Source organism: Cherax quadricarinatus, chromosome 67 (genome assembly GCF_038502225.1).
Source record: "Cherax quadricarinatus isolate ZL_2023a chromosome 67, ASM3850222v1, whole genome shotgun sequence".
Classification (NCBI taxonomy): Eukaryota; Metazoa; Arthropoda; class Malacostraca; order Decapoda; family Parastacidae; genus Cherax; species Cherax quadricarinatus.
The window spans coordinates 21,000,329-21,021,677 of record NC_091358.1 but is presented as its reverse complement, the minus strand read 5'-3'; the positions used below and the strand labels follow the sequence as shown (position 1 = coordinate 21,021,677).

Here is a 21,349-nt window from a genome sequence, read left to right as displayed (position 1 = left end):
ATCAGTAGTGGTTGGTAGAGACATCAGTAGTGGTTGGTAGAGATATCAGTAGTGGTTGGTAGAGACATCAGTAGTGGTTGGTAGAGACATCAGTAGTGGTTGGTAGAGACATCAGTAGTGGTTGGTAGACACATCAGAATTGGTTGGTAGAGACATCAGTATGGGTTGGTAGAGACATCAGTAGTGGTTGGTAGAGACATCAGTAGCGGTTGGTAGAAACATCAATAATGGTTGGTAGAGACATCAGTAGTGGTTGGTAGAGACATCAGTAGTGGTTGGTAGAGACATCAGTAGTGGTTGGTAGAGACATCAGTAGTGGTTGGTAGAGACATCAGTAGTGGTTGGTAGAGACATCAGTAGTGGTTTGTAGACACATCAGTAGTGGTTGGTAGAGACATCAGTAGTGGTTGGTAGAGACATTAGTAGTGGTTGGTAGAGATATCAGTAGTGGTTGGTAGAGACATCAGTAGTGGTTGGTAGAGACATCAGTAGTGGTTGGTAGAGACATTAGTAGTGGTTGGTAGAGATATCAGTAGTGGTTGGTAGAGATATCAGTAGTGGTTGGTAGAGACATCAGTAGTGGTTGGTAGAGACATCAGTAGTGGTTGGTAGAGACATCAGTAGTGGTTGGTAGACACATCAGTAGTGGTTGGTAGAGACATCAGTAGTGGTTGGTAGAGACATCAGTAGTGGTTGGTAGAGACATCAGTAGTGGTTGGTAGAGACATCAGTAGTGGTTGGTAGAGACATCAGTAGTGGTTGGTAGAGACATCAGTAGTGGTTGGTAGAGACATCAATAGTGGTTTGTAGACACATCAGTAGTGGTTGGTAGAGACATCAGTAGTGGTTGGTAGAGACATTAGTAGTGGTTGGTAGAGATATCAGTAGTGGTTGGTAGAGACATCAGTAGTGGTTGGTAGAGACATTAGTAGTGGTTGGTAGAGACATCAGTAGTGGTTGGTAGAGACATCAGTAGTGGTTGGTAAAGACATTAGTAGTGGTTGGTAGAGACATCAGTAGTGGTTGGCAGAGACATTAGTAGTGGTTGGTAGAGACATCAGTAGTGGTTGGTAGAGACATCAGTAGTGGTTGGTAGAGACATTAGTAGTGGTTGGTAGAGACATCAGTAGTGGTTGGTAGAGACATCAGTAGTGGTTGGTAGAGACATTAGTAGTGGTTGGTAGAGATATCAGTAGTGGTTGGTAGAGATATCAGTAGTGGTTGGTAGAGACATTAGTAGTGGTTGGTAGAGATATCAGTAGTGGTTGGTAGAGATATCAGTAGTGGTTGGTAGAGATATCAGTAGTGGTTGGTAGAGAAATTAGTAGTGGTTTGTAGAGATATCAGTAGTGGTTGGTAGAGATGTCAGTAGTGGTTGGTAGAGACATCAGTAGTGGTTGGTAGAGACATCAGTAGTGGTTGGTAGAGACATCAGTAGTGGTTGGTAGAGACATCAGTAGTGGTTGGTAGAGACATCAGTAGTGGTTGGTAGAGACATCAGTAGTGGTTGGTAGAGACATCAGTAGTGGTTGGTAGAGACATCAGTAGTGGTTGGTAGAGACATCAGTAGTAGTTGGTAGAGACATCAGTAGTGGTTGGTAGAGACATCAGTAGTGGTTGGTAGAGACATCAGTAGTGGTTGGTAGAGACATCAGTAGTGGTTGGTAGAGACATCAGTAGTGGTTGGTAGAGACATCAGTAGTGGTTGGTAGAGATATCAGTAGTGGTTGGTAGAGAAATTAGTAGTGGTTTGTAGAGATATCAGTAGTGGTTGGTAGAGATGTCAGTAGTGGTTGGTAGAGACATCAGTAGTGGTTGGTAGAGACATCAGTAGTGGTTGGTAGAGACATCAGTAGTGGTTGGTAGAGACATCAGTAGTGGTTGGTAGAGACATCAGTAGTGGTTGGTAGAGACATCAGTAGTGGTTGGTAGAGACATCAGTAGTGGTTGGTAGAGACATCAGTAGTGGTTGGTAGAGACATCAGTAGTGGTTGGTAGAGACATCAGTAGTGGTTGGTAGAGACATCAGTAGTGGTTGGTAGAGACATCAGTAGTGGTTGGTAGAGACATCAGTAGTGGTTGGTAGAGACATCAGTAGTGGTTGGTAGAGACATCAGTAGTGGTTGGTAGAGACATCAGTAGTGGTTGGTAGTCACCCCGAAGCTGGTGTTGATGCTGATGACCACACTGGTAAACCACAGCCTGATAACCCTTCTGACTCACTACCTTCTACCTCTAACCTGACACAGTTACTGACTGTTGCTACTCCTTGATTGACACAGTTACTGACTGTTGCTTCTCCCTGACTGACAAAGTTACTGACTGTTGCTGCCCCTTGACTGACATAGTTACTAGCTGTTGATACCCATTGACTGACACAGTTACTGATTGTTGCTACCCCTTGACTGACACAGTTACTGACTGTTGCTACTCCTTGACTGACACAGTTACTGACTGTTGCTACTCCTTGACTGACACAGTTACTGACTGTTGCTTCTCCTTGACTGACAAAGTTACTGACTGTTGCTGCCCCTTGACTGACACAGTTACTGACTGTTGCTACTCCTTGACTGACACAGTTACTGACTGTTGCTACTCCATGACTGACACAGTTACTAAGAACGCCCCAGGAATCAGTCAGTATCACTGGTGTTGATTCTCCTCAGTCACGACACTTGACTGGTTTCGACTCCCTACATCAACTGACCAGACTGTATATGTCAGTCTTACCCTGCCAGAAGTTAAACCAGTTTCAAGTGGCCCTGGAGTAGTAGATCGACTTCAAACCCCATTATCCAACCAACCAGTCATAAAGAGAGAGAGAGAGAGAGAGAGAGAGAGAGAGAGAGAGAGAGAGAGAGAGAGAGAGAGAGAGAGAGAGAGAGAGAGAGAGAGAGAGAGAGAGAGAGAGAGAGAGAGAGAGAGAGAGAGAGAGAGAGAGAGAGAGAGAGAGAGAGAGAGAGAGAGAGAGAGAGAGACAGAGACAGAGACAGAGAGAGAGACAGAGAGACAGAAAGAAAGAGAGAAAGCTTTCGTGATCACCAGAAAATTGAACGTTCCTTTGCGTGTTCCTGTGGACTCGGAACAATGAACAGTGAGTAATGTTCATCTGAACAGTGGACAATACTGGTGTTTCACTGAACAGTGAACAATGCTGGTGTTCCAGTGAACAGTGCTGGTGTTCCACTGAACAGTGAACAGTGCTGGTGTTCCACTGAACAGTGAACAGTGCTGGTGTTCCACTGAACAGTGAACAGTGCTGGTGTTCCACTGAACAGTGAACAGTGCTGGTGTTCCACTGAACAGTGAACAGTGCTGGTGTTCCACTGAACAGTGAACAGTGCTGGTGTTCCACTGAACAGTGAACAGTGCTGGTGTTCCACTGAACAGTGAACAGTGCTGGTGTTCCACTGAACAGTGAACAGTGCTGGTGTTCCACTGAACAGTAAGCAGTGCTGGTGTTCCACTGAACAGTGAACAGTGCTGGTGTTCCACTGAACAGTGAACAGTGCTGGTGTTCCACTGAACAGTGAACAGTGCTGGTGTTCCACTGAACAGTGAACAGTGCTGGTGTTCCACTGAACAGTGAACAGTGCTGGTGTTCCACTGAACAGTGAACAGTGCTGGTGTTCCACTGAACAGTGAACAGTGCTGGTGTTCCACTGAACAGTGAACAGTGCTGGTGTTCCACTGAACAGTGAACAGTGCTGGTGTTCCACTGAACAGTGAACAGTGCTGGTGTTCCACTGAACAGTGAACAGTGCTGGTGTTCCACTGAACAGTGAACAGTGCTGGTGTTCCACTGAACAGTGAACAGTGCTGGTGTTCCACTGAACAGTGAACAGTGCTGGTGTTCCACTGAACAGTGAACAGTGCTGGTGTTCCACTGAACAGTGAACAGTGCTGGTGTTCCACTGAACAGTGAACAGTGCTGGTGTTCCACTGAACAGTGAACAGTGCTGGTGTTCCACTGAACAGTGAACAGTGCTGGTGTTCCACTGAACAGTGAACAGTGCTGGTGTTCCACTGAACAGTGAACAGTGCTGGTGTTCCACTGAACAGTGAACAGTGCTGGTGTTCCACTGAACAGTGAACAGTGCTGGTGTTCCACTGAACAGTGAACAGTGCTGGTGTTCCACTGAACAGTGAACAGTGCTGGTGTTCCACTGAACAGTGAACAGTGCTGGTGTTCCACTGAACAGTGAACAGTGCTGGTGTTCCACTGAACAGTGAACAGTGCTGGTGTTCCACTGAACAGTGAACAGTGCTGGTGTTCCACTGAACAGTGAACAGTGCTGGTGTTCCACTGAACAGTGAACAGTGCTGGTGTTCCACTGAACAGTGAACAGTGCTGGTGTTCCACTGAACAGTGAACAGTGCTGGTGTTCCACTGAACAGTGAACAGTGCTGGTGTTCCACTGAACAGTGAACAGTGCTGGTGTTCCACTGAACAGTGAACAGTGCTGGTGTTCCACTGAACAGTGAACAGTGCTGGTGTTCCACTGAACAGTGAACAGTGCTGGTGTTCCACTGAACAGTGAACAGTGCTGGTGTTCCACTGAACAGTGAACAGTGCTGGTGTTCCACTGAACAGTGAACAGTGCTGGTGTTCCACTGAACAGTGAACAGTGCTGGTGTTCCACTGAACAGTGAACAGTGCTGGTGTTCCACTGAACAGTGAACAGTGCTGGTGTTCCACTGAACAGTGAACAGTGCTGGTGTTCCACTGAACAGTGAACAGTGCTGGTGTTCCACTGAACAGTGAACAGTGCTGGTGTTCCACTGAACAGTGAACAGTGCTGGTGTTCCACTGAACAGTGAACAGTGCTGGTGTTCCACTGAACAGTGAACAGTGCTGGTGTTCCACTGAACAGTGAACAGTGCTGGTGTTCCACTGAACAGTGAACAGTGCTGGTGTTCCACTGAACAGTGAACAGTGCTGGTGTTCCACTGAACAGTGAACAGTGCTGGTGTTCCACTGAACAGTGAACAGTGCTGGTGTTCCACTGAACAGTGAACAGTGCTGGTGTTCCACTGAACAGTGAACAGTGCTGGTGTTCCACTGAACAGTGAACAGTGCTGGTGTTCCACTGAACAGTGAACAGTGCTGGTGTTCCACTGAACAGTGAACAGTGCTGGTGTTCCACTGAACAGTGAACAGTGCTGGTGTTCCACTGAACAGTGAACAGTGCTGGTGTTCCACTGAACAGTGAACAGTGCTGGTGTTCCACTGAACAGTGAACAGTGCTGGTGTTCCACTGAACAGTGAACAGTGCTGGTGTTCCACTGAACAGTGAACAGTGCTGGTGTTCCACTGAACAGTGAACAGTGCTGGTGTTCCACTGAACAGTGAACAGTGCTGGTGTTCCACTGGTCATACAACTCACTGACAAGAATTAAAGTGATACACTTGCGTGTGTATACTCTGACAGCCTCTGTAATTTGCAATAATACACCAGAGAGAGTATACTCTCAGAATATTGTGTATACTCCCGGAGAGTTGTGTATACTCACGAAGTGGTGTGTATACTCTCAGAGTGTAGTGTATACTCTCAGAGTGTAGTGTATACTCTCAGAGTGGTGTGTATACTCTCAGAGTGGTGTGTATACTCTCAGAGTGGTGTGTATACTCTCAGAGTGGTGTGTATACTCTCAGAGTGGTGTGTATACTCTCAGAGTGTAGTGTATACTCTCAGAGTGGTGTGTATACTCTCAGAGTGGTGTGTATACTCTCAGAGTGGTGTGTATACTCTCAGAGTGGTGTGTATACTCTCAGGGTGTAGTGTATACTCTCAGAGTGTAGTGTATACTCTCAGAGTGGTGTGTATACTCTCAGAGTGGTGTGTATACTCTCAGAGTGGTGTGTATACTCTCAGAGTGGTGTGTATACTCTCAGAGTGTTGTGTATACTCTCAGAGTGGCGTGTATACTCTCAGAGTGGTGTGTATACTCTCAGAGTGGTGTGTATACTCTCAGAGTGGTGTGTATACTCTCAGAGTGGTGTGTATACTCTCAGAGTGGTGTGTATACTCTCAGAGTGGTGTGTATACTCTCAGAGTGGTGTGTATACTCTCAGAGTGGCGTGTATACTCTCAGAGTGGTGTGTATACTCTCAGAGTGGCGTGTATACTCTCAGAGTGGCGTGTATACTCTCAGAGTGGTGTGTATACTCTCAGAGTGGCGTGTATACTCCCTGGTGTAGTAGATAGACTTTAAACCTCATTTACCAACCCTAATTATCAGGAATTATAAGAAATTATCTTAATGCTACAATTAAAAGTCACTTTAACGGGGTTCGATGCTTCATAATAGCGGGTCTGGAATTATTCGGGCCAGGACTAAATTATTCGGTCCAGGACTAAATTATTAGGTCCAGGACTAAATTATTCGGCCCAGGATTAATTTATTCTGTCCAAGATTGAATTATTTGGTCCAGGACCTATTTATTTCCCTTTTCTTCTCGCTGGCTGCTAGCGGTCCTGGACCAGAACATTTCTTGAGGTATAGTGGTCTTATATTTCCGGTACTGGACCGTTAATTACAATGTTAGGCTTAATAATTAACCAAATAAAGAGATGAGAAGGTCCAGGACCACTGGAGAGGTCCAGGACCACTGGAGAGGTCCAGGACCACAGGAGAGGTCCAGGACCACTGGAACACTTGCTGTGTTCCTTCAGGTCAGATCAACCTAACAAGTATCACAGGTAGAAAAACCAGGTATTTGTTCGTAATGTTTTAGGGAAGGGTCTAGGACCTGGGTAGAGGTCCAGGACCTCATTATAGGTCCACAGCCGCTGGCAACATGTCACGAGTGCCAAGTTCTTCACTTATTAAGTTAGAATCATCTTTTGTCAGTAATACAGCAACTTACCTCAGGTTGTAGGGATGGGTCCAGGACCACAGTAGAGGCCCAGGACCACACCAGAGGTCCAGGACCTCATTATAGGTCCAGGGCCGCTGGAAACATGTCACAAGTGCCAAGTTCTTAACTTATTAAGTTAGAATCATCTTTTGTCAGTAATACAGTAACTTACCTCAGGTTGTAGGGATGGGTCCAGGACCACAGTAGAGGCCCAGGACCACACCAGAGGTCCAGGACCTCGTTATAGGTCCAGGACCGCTGGAAACATGTCACAAGTGCCAAGTTCTTAACTTATTAAGTTAGAATCATCTTTTGTCAGTAATACAGCAACTTACCTGAGGTTGTAGGGATGGGTCCAGGACCACAGTAGAGGCCCAGGACCACAGTAGATGTCTAGGACCGGTGTTATAGTGTACTAAGAGAGTGTCTTCCACAGCACGACTACCTTCCTCTCCGTCAATCTTCACGTCTGACGAGTATCGGGTTTGGTTGAGTCGAGCGCCGTCTACCAGCGCCATCTACGAGCGTATTAGACAGTCACACGAGACCATTCGGTCTCAGAGAGGCGGTCTGAGGTTCACTTATAGCGCTGAGAACCTCACTGAGAAGACCAGAGACGTGAGTACACTAGAAAACTCTGACAGTGGAAACACAACGCTTCTCAAACGTTTGTCTCAGTTTACCATTAAACACAACTGTTGCAGCAAATTTATTACAGTTTACCCTCAAAAAATATTTTCTTTTTATTTAAGATTTATTACAGCTGTCAGGAGCTTAATTAAGTGATATTGAAGGTTACTTCAGTTTCCCCTTAAACCATTTGTACCTCAGTGATTGATTTTAATGTACTTTATTTGTACAGTACATATAGGTACACAGTGTACATGTACACAGTGTACATGTACACACTGTACATGTACACACTGTACATGTACACACTGTACATGTACACACTGTACATGTACACACGGTACATGTACACACAGTACATACATGTACACACTGTACATGTACACACTGTACATGTACACACTATACATATACACACTGTACATGTACATACTGTACATGTACACATTGTACATGTACACACAGTACATACATGTACACACTGTACATGTACACACTGTACATGTACACACTGTACATGTACACACTGTACATGTACACACTGTACATGTACACACAGTACATATACACACAGTACATACATGTACACACTACATACATGTACACACTACATGCATGTACACACTACATACATGTACACACTACATACATGTACACACTACATACATGTACACACTACATACATGTACACACTACATACATGTACACACTACATGCATGTACACACAGTACATACATGTACACACTACATGCATGTACACACTACATACATGTACACACTACATGCATGTACACACTACATACATGTACACACTACATACATGTACACACTACATACATGTACACACTACATACATGTACACACTACATACATGTACACACTACATGCATGTACACACTACATACATGTACACACTACATACATGTACACACTACATACATGTACACACTACATGCATGTACATACAGTACATACATGTACACACTACATGCATGTACACACTACATACATGTACACACAATACATACATGTACACACTACATACATGTACACACTACATACATGTACACACAGTACATACATGTACACACTACAAACATGTACACACAGTACATACATGTACACACAGTACATACATGTACACACTACATGCATGTACACACTACATACATGTACACACTACATACATATACACACAGTACATACATGTACACACTACATGCATGTACACACTACATACATGTACACACTACATACATGTACACACTACATACATGTACACACTACATACATGTACACAGTACATACATGTACACACAGTACATACATGTACACACTACATGCATGTACACACTACATGCATGTACACACTACATATATGTACACACAGTACATACATGTACACACTACATGCATGTACACACTACATACATGTACACACAGTACATACATGTACACACTACATATATGTACACACTACATGCATGTACACACTACATACATGTACACACTACATACATGTACACACTGCATGCATGTACACACTACATACATGTACACACAGTACATACATGTACACACTACATGCATGTACACACTACATACATGTACACACTACATGCATGTACACACAGTACATACATGTACACACTACATACATGTACACACTACATGCATGTACACACTACATACATGTACACACTACATACATTTACACACAGTGCATACATGTACACACTACATGCATGTACACACTACACACATGTACACACTACATACATGTACACACAGTACATACATGTACACACTACATACATGTACACACTACATGCATGTACACACAGTACATACATGTGCACACTACATACATGTACACACTACATGCATGTACACACAGTACATACATGTACACACTACATACATGTACACACTACATGCATGTACACACTACGTACATGTACACACTACATACATGTACACACAGTACATACATGTACACACTACATACATGTACACACTACATGCATGTACACACAGTACATACATGTACACACTACATACATGTACACACACTACATACATGTACACACTACATACATGTACACACAGTACATACATGTACACACTACATACATGTACACACTACATACATGTACACACTACATGCATGTACACACAGTACATACATGTACACACTACATACATGTACACACTACATACATGTACACACTACATGCATGTACACACAGTACATACATGTACACACTACATGCATGTACACACAGTACATACATGTACACACTACATACATGTACACATTACATACATGTACATACAGTACATACATGTACACACTACATACATGTACACACAGTACATACATGTACACACTACATACATGTACACACAGTACATACATGTACACACTACATACATGTACACACTACATGCATGTACACACTACATACATGTACACACTACATACATGTACACACACTACATACATGTACACACTACATACATGTACACACAGTACATACATGTACACACTACATACATGTACACACACTACATGCATGTACACACTACATACATGTACACACTACATGCATGTACACACTACATACATGTACACACTACATACATGTACACACAGTACATACATGTACACACTACATACATGTACACACTACATACATGTACACACTACATACATGTACACACTACATACATGTACACACAGTACATACATGTACACACACTACATGCATGTACACACTACATACATGTACACACTACATACATGTACACACAGTACATACATGTACACACACTACATGCATGTACACACTACATACATGTACACACAGTACATACATGTACACACTACATGCATGTAGACACTACATACATGTACACACTACATACATGTACACACTACATGCATGTACACACTACATACACGTACACACTACATGCATGTACACACCACATACATGTACACACAGTACATACATGTACACACTGCATACATGTACACACTACATACATGTACACACTACATGCATGTACACACTACATACATGAACACACTACATGCATGTACACACTACATACATGTACACACACTACATGCATGTACACACTATATACATGTACACACACTACATGCATGTACACACTATATACATGTACACACACTACATGCATGTACACACTACATACATGTACATACAGTACATACATGTACACACTACATGCATGTACACACTACATACATATACACACTACATACATGTACACACTACATGCATGTACACACTACATACATGTACACACTACGTACATGTACACACTACATGCATGTACACATTACATACATGTACACACTACATGCATGTACACACAGTACATGCATGTACACACTACATACATGTACACACTACATGCATGTACACACTACATACATGTACACACTACATACATGTACACACTACATGCATGTACACACTACATACATGTACACACAGTACATACATGTACACACTACATGCATGTACACACTACATACATGTACACACTACATACATGTACACACTACATACATGTACACACAGTAAATACATGTACACACTACATACATGTACACACTACATACATGTACACACTACATGCATGTACACACTATATGCATGTACACACTACATACATGTACACACTACATGCATGTACACACTACATGCATGTACACACTACATGCATGTACACACTACATACATGTACACACTACGTACATGTACACACTACATACATGTACATACTACATACATGTACACACTACATGCATGTACACACTACATACATGTACACACTACATGCATGTACACACTACATACATGTACACACAGTACATACATGTACACACTGTACATGTACGCACAGTACATACATGTACACAATGTACATGTACACACTACATGCATGTACACACTACATACATGTACACACTACATACATGTACACACTACATACATGTACACACTACATACATGTACACACAGTACATACATGTACACACTGTACATGTACACACAGTACATACATGTACACACTGTACATGTACACACAGTACATACATGTACACACTACATACATGTACACACTACATACATGTACACACTACATACATGTACACACAGTACATACATGTACACACTGTACATGTACACACAGTACATACATGTACACACTGTACATGTACACACAGTACATACATGTACACACTACATACATGTACACACAGTACATACATGTACACACTACATACATGTACACACTACATGCATGTACACACTACATACATGTACACACTACATACATGTACACACTACATACATGTACACACAGTACATACATGTACACACTGTACATGTACACACAGTACATACATGTACACAATGTACATGTACACACAGTACATACATGTACACACTGTACATGTACACACAGTACATACATGTACACACTGTACATACATGTACACACTGTACATGTACACACAGTGCATACATGAACACACTGTGCATGTACACACAGTACATACATGTACACACTGTACATGTACACACAGTACATACATGTACACACTGTACATGTACACACAGTACATACATGTACACACTACATACATGTACACACTACATACATGTACACACTACATACATGTACACACAGTACATACATGTACACACTGTACATGTACACACAGTACATACATGTACACACTGTACATGTACACACAGTACATACATGTACACACTACATACATGTACACACAGTACATACATGTACACACTGTACATGTACACACAGTACATACATGTACACACTGTACATGTACACACAGTACATACATGTACACACTGTACATGTACACACAGTACATACATGTACACACTACATACATGTACACACTACATACATGTACACACTACATACATGTACACACAGTACATACATGTACACACTGTACATGTACACACAGTACATACATGTACACACTGTACATGTACACACAGTACATACATGTACACACTACATACATGTACACACAGTACATACATGTACACACTACATACATGTACACACTACATGCATGTACACACTACATACATGTACACACTACATACATGTACACACTGTACATGTACACACAGTACATACATGTGCACACTGTACATGTACACACAGTACATACATGTACACACTGTACATGTACACACAGTACATACATGTACACACTGTACATGTACACACAGTACATACATGTACACACTGTACATGTGCACACAGTACATTTACACACAGTACATGTACACACAGTACATGTACACACAGTACATGTACACACAGTACATGTACACACAGTACATGTACACACAGTACATGTACACACAGTACATACATATACACACTGTACATGTACACACAGTACATGTACACACAGTACATGTACACACAGTACATGTACACACAGTACATATACACACAGTACATATACACACAGTACATACATGTACACACAGTGCATACATGTACACAGTGCATACATGTACACACAGTACATACATGTACACACAGTACATACATGTACACACAGTACATACATGTACACAGTGCATACATGTACACACAGTACATACATGTACACACAGTACATACATGTACACAGTGCATACATGTACACACAGTACATACATGTACACACAGTACATACATGTACACACAGTACATACATGTACACACAGTACATACATGTACACACAGTACATACATGTACACACTGTACATGTACACACAGTACATACATGTACACACTGTACATGTACTCACAGTACATACATGTACACACTGTACATGTACACACAGTACATTTACACACAGTACATGTACACACAGTACATGTACACACAGTACATGTACACACAGTACATGTACACACAGTACATACATATACACACTGTACATGTACACACAGTACATGTACACACAGTACATGTACACACAGTACATGTACACACAGTACATATACACACAGTACATATACACACAGTACATACATGTACACACAGTGCATACATGTACACAGTGCATACATGTACACACAGTACATACATGTACACACAGTACATACATGTACACACTGTACATGTACACACAGTACATACATGTACACACTGTACATGTACACACAGTACATACATGTACACACTGTACATGTACACACAGTACATTTACACACAGTACATGTACAGACAGTACATGTACACACAGTACATGTACACACAGTACATGTACACACAGTACATGTACACACAGTACATGTACACACAGTACATACATATACACACTGTACATGTACACACAGTACATGTACACACAGTACATGTACACACAGTACATGTACACACAGTACATATACACACAGTACATATACACACAGTACATACATGTACACACAGTGCATACATGTACACAGTGCATACATGTACACACAGTACATACATGTACACACAGTACATACATGTACACACAGTACATACATGTACACAGTGCATACATGTACACACAGTTCATACATGTACACACAGTACATACATGTACACAGTGCATACATGTACACACAGTACATACATGTACACACAGTACATACATGTACACACAGTACATACATGTACACACAGTACATACATGTACACACAGTACATACATGTACACACTGTACATGTACACACAGTACATACATGTACACACTGTACATGTACTCACAGTACATACATGTACACACTGTACATGTACACACAGTACATTTACACACAGTACATGTACACACAGTACATGTACACACAGTACATGTACACACAGTACATGTACACACAGTACATGTACACACAGTACATGTACACACAGTACATACATATACACACTGTACATGTACACACAGTACATGTACACACAGTACATGTACACACAGTACATGTACACACAGTACATATACACACAGTACATATACACACAGTACATACATGTACACACAGTGCATACATGTACACAGTGCATACATGTACACACAGTACATACATGTACACACAGTACATACATGTACACACAGTACATACATGTACACAGTGCATACATGTACACACAGTACATACATGTACACACAGTACATACATGTACACAGTGCATACATGTACACACAGTACATACATGTACACACAGTACATACATGTACACACAGTACATACATGTACACACAGTACATACATGTACACACAGTACATACATGTACACACTGTACATGTACACACAGTACATACATGTACACACTGTACATGTACTCACAGTACATACATGTACACACTGTACATGTACACACAGTACATTTACACACAGTACATGTACACACAGTACATGTACACACAGTACATGTACACACAGTACATGTACACACAGTACATGTACACACAGTACATGTACACACAGTACATACATATACACACTGTACATGTACACACAGTACATACATATACACACTGTACATGTACACACAGTACATGTACACACAGTACATGTACACACAGTACATATACACACAGTACATGTACACACAGTACATACATGTACACACAGTGCATACATGTACACACAGTACATACATGTACACACAGTACATACATGTACACACAGTACATACATGTACACACAGTACATACATGTACACACAGTACATACATGTAGACATCAGATTTTACATAGCTTTGATAATAATTATAATAATAATAATAATAATAATAATAATAATAATAATAATAATAATAATAATAATTATAATAATAATAATAATAATAATAATAATAATAATAATAATAATAATAATAATTATAATAATAATAATAATAATAATAATAATAATAATAATAATAATAATAATAATAATAAGAACTATGTTACAGGAGGCGCCCTACTACATGCAGCGGCTGCACTTGGGCGTGGGCGGTGTGGGCGGTTTGGGCGGCGGGTCATCGCGGCAGCTAGGGCGGCTGGAGCCGCCCTCACGGCGGGTGCGGGCGGCGCTGGAGGAGGCCAGGGGCGTGCCCCACCCATCACCCACCCGAGGGCGGCCCGCCCTCAGACTCATCGACATCAACCCTGCGGGTGGGTGAAATGTGCTCAGAAATGTGCAGGGTTGAAGGTGAATGTGTTGGTTTGAAGGTGAATGTGTAGGTTTGAAGGTGAATGTGTAGGTTTGAAGGTGAATGTGTAGGTTTGAAGGTGAATGTGTTGGTTTGAAGGTGAATGTGTTGGTTTGAAGGTGAATGTGTAGGTTTGAAGGTGAATGTGTTGGTTTGAAGGTGAATGTGTAGGTTTGAAGGTGAATGTGTAGGTTTGAAGGTGAATGTGTAGGTTTGAAGGTGAATGTGTAGGTTTGAAGGTGAATGTGTTGGTTTGAAGGTGAATGTGTAGGTTTGAAGGTGAATGTGTAGGTTTGAAGGTGAATGTGTAGGTTTGAAGGTGAATATGCAGATTTGAAGGTGAATGTGTAGGTTTGAAGGTGAATGTGTTGGTTTGAAGGTGAATATGCAGATTTGAAGGTGAATGAGTTGGTTTGAAGGTGAATGAGTTGGTTTGAAGGTGAATGTGTTGGTTTGAAGGTGAATGTGTAGGTTTGAAGGTGAATGTGTTGGTTTGAAGGTGAATGAGTTGGTTTGAAGGTGAATGTGTTGGTTTGAAGGTGAATGAGTTGGTTTGAAGGTGAATGTGTTGGTTTGAAGGTGAATGTGTTGGTTTGAAGGTGAATGTGTAGGTTTGAAGGTGAATGTGTTGGTTTGAAGGTGAATGAGTTGGTTTGAAGGTGAATGTGTTGGTTTGAAGGTGAATGTGTAGGTTTGAAGGTGAATATGCAGATTTGAAGGTGAATTTGTTGGTTTGAAGGTGAATGTGTAGGCTTGAAGGTGAATGTGTTGGTTTGAAGGTGAATGTGTTGGTTTGAAGGTGATTGTGTTGGTTTGAAGGTGAATGTGTAGGTTTGAAGGTGAATGAGTTGGTTTGAAGGTGAATATGCAGATTTGAAGGTGAATGTGTAGGTTTGAAGGTGAATGTGTTGGTCTGAAGGTGAATGTGTAGGTTTGAAGGTGAATGTGTATGTTTGAAGGTGAATGTGTTGGTTTGAAGGTGAATATGCAGATTTGAAGGTGAATGTGTAGGTTTGAAGGTGAATGAGTTGGTTTGAAGGTGAATGTGTTGGTTTGAAGGTGAATGTGTTGGTTTGAAGGTGAATGTGTAGGTTTGAAGGTGAATGTGTTGGTTTGAAGGTGAATGAGTTGGTTTGAAGGTGAATGTGTTGGTTTGAAGGTGAATGTGTAGGTTTGAAGGTGAATATGCAGATCTGAAGGTGAATTTGTTGGTTTGAAGGTGAATGTGTAGGCTTGAAGGTGAATGTGTTGGTTTGAAGGTGAATGTGTTGGTTTGAAGGTGAATGTGTAGGTTTGAAGGTGAATGTGTTGGTTTGAAGGTGAATGTGTAGGTTTGAAGGTGAATGTGTTGGTTTGAAGGTGAATGTGTAGGTTTGAAGGTGAATGTGTTGGTTTGAAGGTGAATGTGTTGGTTTAAAGGTGACTGTGTAGGTTTGAAGGTGAATGTGTTGGTTTGAAGGTGAATGTGTTGGTTTAAAGGTGACTGTGTAGGTTTGAAGGTTAATGTGTTGGTTTGAAGGTGAATGTGTTGGTTTGAAGGTGAATGTGTAGGTTTGAAGGTGTGTTGGTTTGAAGGTGAATGTGTTTGTTTGAAGGTGTGTTGGTTTGAAGGTGAATGTGTAGGTTTGAAGGTGAATGTGTAGGTTTGAAGGTGAATGTGTAGGTTTGAAGGTGAATGTGTTTGTTTGAAGGTGAATGTGTAGGTTTGAAGGTGAATGTGGGGGGTTGAAGGTGAATTTGTTGGTTTGAAGGTGAATGTGTAGGTTTGAAGGTGAATGTGTAGGCTTGAAGGTGAATGTGTTGGTTTGAAGGTGAATGTGCAGATTTGAAGGTGAATTTGTTGGTTTGAAGGCGAATGTGTAGGTTTGAAGGTGAATGTGTAGATTTGAAGGTGAATGTGTAGGTTTGAAGGTGAATGTGTAGGTTTGTAGGTGAATGTGTTAGTTTGAAGGTGAATGTGTTGGTTTGAAGGTGAATGTGTAGGTTTGAAGGTGAATGTGTTGGTTTGAAGGTGAATGTGTAGGATTGAAGGTGAATGTTTTGGTTTGAAGGTGAATGTGTAGGTTTGAAGGTGAATGTGTAGGATTGAAGGTGAATGTGTAGGTTTGAAGGTGAATGTGTTGGTTTGAAGGTGAATGTGTAGGTTTAAAGGTGTGTTGGTTTGAAGGTGAATGTGTAGGTTTGAAGGTGAATGTGTAGGATTGAAGGTGAATGTGTAGGTTTGAAGGTGAATGTGTTGGTTTGAAAGTGAATGTGTTGGTTTGAAGGTGTGTTCGTTTGAAGGTGAATGTGTAGGTTTGAAGGTGAATGTGTAGGTTTGAAGGTGAATGTGTAGGTTTGAAGGTGAATGTGTTGGTTTGAAGGTGAATGTGTAGGTTTGAAGGTGAATGTGTTGGTTTGAAGGTGAATGTGTTGGTTTGAAGGTGTGTTGGTTTGAAGGTGAATGTGTAGATTTGAAGGTGAATGTGTAGGTTTGAAGGTGAATGTGTAGGTTTGTAGGTGAATGTGTTAGTTTGAAGGTGAATGTGTTGGTTTGAAGGTGAATGTGTAGGTTTGAAGGTGAATGTGTTTGTTTGAAGGTGAATGTGTAGGATTGAAGGTGAATGTTTTGGTTTGAAGGTGAATGTGTAGGTTTGAAGGTGAATGTGTAGGATTGAAGGTGAATGTGTAGGTTTGAAGGTGAATGTGTTGGTTTGAAGGTGAATGTGTAGGTTTGAAGGTGAATGTGTAGGTTTGTAGGTGAATGTGTTAGTTTGAAGGTGAATGTGTTGGTTTGAAGGTGAATGTGTAGGTTTGAAGGTGAATGTGTTTGTTTGAAGGTGAATGTGTAGGATTGAAGGTGAATGTTTTGGTTTGAAGGTGAATGTGTAGGTTTGAAGGTGAATGTGTAGGATTGAAGGTGAATGTGTAGGTTTGAAGGTGAATGTGTTGGTTTGAAGGTGAATGTGTAGGTTTGAAGGTGTGTTGGTTTGAAGGTGAATGTGTAGGTTTGAAGGTGAATGTGTAGGATTGAAGGTGAATGTGTAGGTTTGAAGGTGAATGTGTAGGTTTGAAGGTGAATGTGTTGGTTTGAAGGTGAATGTGTAGGTTTGAAGGTGAATGTGTAGGTTTGTAGGTGAATGTGTTGGTTTGAAGGTGAATATGCTCACCTATTTGTACTCACCTATTTGTGGTTTCAGGAGTCAAGTCATAGCTCCTGACCCCACTTCTTCAATGATTGCTACTAGATCACTCTCTCCCTGCTTCATGAGCTTAATCATACCTCATCTTAAAACTATGTATGGTTCCTGCCTCCACTACATCACTTGCCGCCATGCTATTCCACTTCCTGACAACTGTGTGACTAAAAAAAAATACTTCCTAACATCCCCGTGACTCGTCTGAGTCTTCAGCTTCCAGCTGTGTCCCCTTGTTGCTGTGTCCCATCTCTGGAACACCTTGTCTCTGTCCACCTTTTCAATTAATCTCACAACTTCATACGTCGTTATCATGTCTCCAGTGTCGTAAAACCGGTTTCCCTTAACCTTACATCGTAGGACATGCCTCTTAGCTCTGGAACTAGTCTTGTTATAAACTTTTGCACTTTCTCTAATTTCTTGACGTGCTTGACCGGGTGTGAGTTCCAAACTGGTGCTGCATACTCCAATATGGGCCTGACGTATATGGTGTACAAAGTCTTGATCGATTCCTTAGTGAGGTATCAAAAAGTTATTCTCAGGTTTGTCAGGCGCCCGTATGCTGCAGCAGTTATTTGGCTGATGTGTACCTCAGGAGATGTGCTCGGTATTATACTAATCCCAAAATCATTTTCCTTGAGTAAAGTTTGCAGACTTTGGCCACCTAGCCTATACTCTGTCTGCGGTCTTCTTTGCCCTTCCCCGATCTTCATTACTTTGCATTTGGCGGGGTTAAACTCGAGGAGCCAGTTGCTGGACCAGTCTTTCAGCTTGTCCAAGTCTCTTTGTATTCCTTCCCGATCCTCATCCGATTTAATTCTCATTAACTTCACATTATCTATAAACAGGGTCAATTCTGAGGCTATCCCTTCCACCATGTCATTCACATATACCAAAAATAGCACTGGTCCTAGGACTGACCCCTGTGGGACCCCGCTCGTCACAGGCGCCCACTCTGACACCTCGTCACGTACCATGACTCGTTGTTGCCTCCCTGTCGGGTATTCTCTGAAAGTGAATGTGTAGGTTAGAAGGTAAACGTGAAGTTTGAAGGTGAATGTGTAGGTCTGGATGTGAATGTGTTGGTTTGTAGGTGAATGTGTAGGATTGAAGGTGAATGTGTATGTTTGTAAGTGAATGTGTAGCACGCTGACGCCAGTGGTCACGAAAGGTCATCCTGTCCTAGCTGTCTGGGGGATTAATAGTGTGGAGCGTTATAGAGCACCATGGCTTGCTGTAGTGTTTTGGAATCTCAGGTTAAAGTGTTGAAGGAGGAGGTTCGGAGGTTCTACTTCTCAAAGAGGAAAATAGGAAGCTGACAATTCGCCTAGATGGATTTGGGAGTGAGTGTGTGAAGGTGGAGTAGGTGTGGAGGAAAATGTTGCCAGCAGTGAACTGAAAGTGACAACCGCTTCAAGTGGAATGTGGTCTCTACTAAAGTTAGAAATATCAGGATGATAATAATAATAATAATAATAATAATAATAATAATAATAATAATAATAATAATAATAATAATAATAATAATAATAATATCTTTATTTCTACCAGTACATGTACAAGGTATACAGGCCTAGCTGACATCAGTGATATACTACTGTATAGAAAGCCGCTTGTTATGTAGAGCATTTCGGGCAAATTAGGTCAGTTTTGTCCCAGGATGCAACCCATACCAGTCCACTAACTCTCAGGTTCCCATTTTACTGAGGGGGAACATAGACAACCGGTATAAAGAAACACGCCCAATGTTTCTACCCTCGCTGGGAATCTAACCCAGACACTCGCCGTGTGAAGCAAGAGCTTTAGCCGCCAGGCCACAGAAGTTTAATAGAGAAGATCTGAAGGTAGGATATCGATACTCTGTTCTCCAGAATGAGTGTACTTCAGTGGTTAGCGAGGTTAAAGGTACCACTAACTAACTTACTTTTTAAGATAAGAGCATTCTGGTTATGGGTGACTCACAGGTCCCAGTCATATGTAGCATCTTGCCTAGAAGGGAAGTGCGCAATGAATGGATATCCAGGGCAATTGATGTAAATTTCTGGCTAGACATGTACGGCAAGGAATTTGTGATCCCATTCATTGATAACTGGGACAAATTTTATGGCAAACATGATATGTACACAAGGGATGGGGTACATCTCTCTGGGGCTGGAGTGGTTGCATTAGCCAACTCATGTGAGGGGGCCATTGGTGACTTGTCTAGGACTTTAAACTGATGGATTATAGAGGTATGGGTATTTGTGGGAAACAATCAGGCTGCAGTACTACGGTAGAAAATAGCAGATATTACCAGGATACCTCAGGGATATGTTTAAAAGACAATATTCAAAATAAAGTTGCTAGTAATGGCAAAGCATTTGATCAACAAACAAAGAGAGACAGTAGAGGGTAGAGACTGACTAGCTCCTTTACGATACGTACT

At 41.5% G+C, this 21,349-nt stretch overlaps 1 protein-coding gene across 3 annotated transcripts in view; it reads left to right on the top strand.

Annotated features, from left to right (window-relative positions):
- Positions 1 to 21,349, top strand: part of RhoGAP100F (Rho GTPase activating protein at 100F) — a 587,716-nt gene that overhangs the window by 547,462 nt on the left and 18,905 nt on the right. For all 3 annotated transcript variants that reach the window (XM_070099441.1, XM_070099442.1, XM_070099440.1), the window contains 2 exons: positions 7,299 to 7,480; positions 15,509 to 15,710. In XM_070099441.1, the coding sequence (XP_069955542.1) occupies positions 7,299 to 7,480; positions 15,509 to 15,710 (384 nt within the window). The remainder of the gene's footprint in view (positions 1 to 7,298; positions 7,481 to 15,508; positions 15,711 to 21,349) is intronic.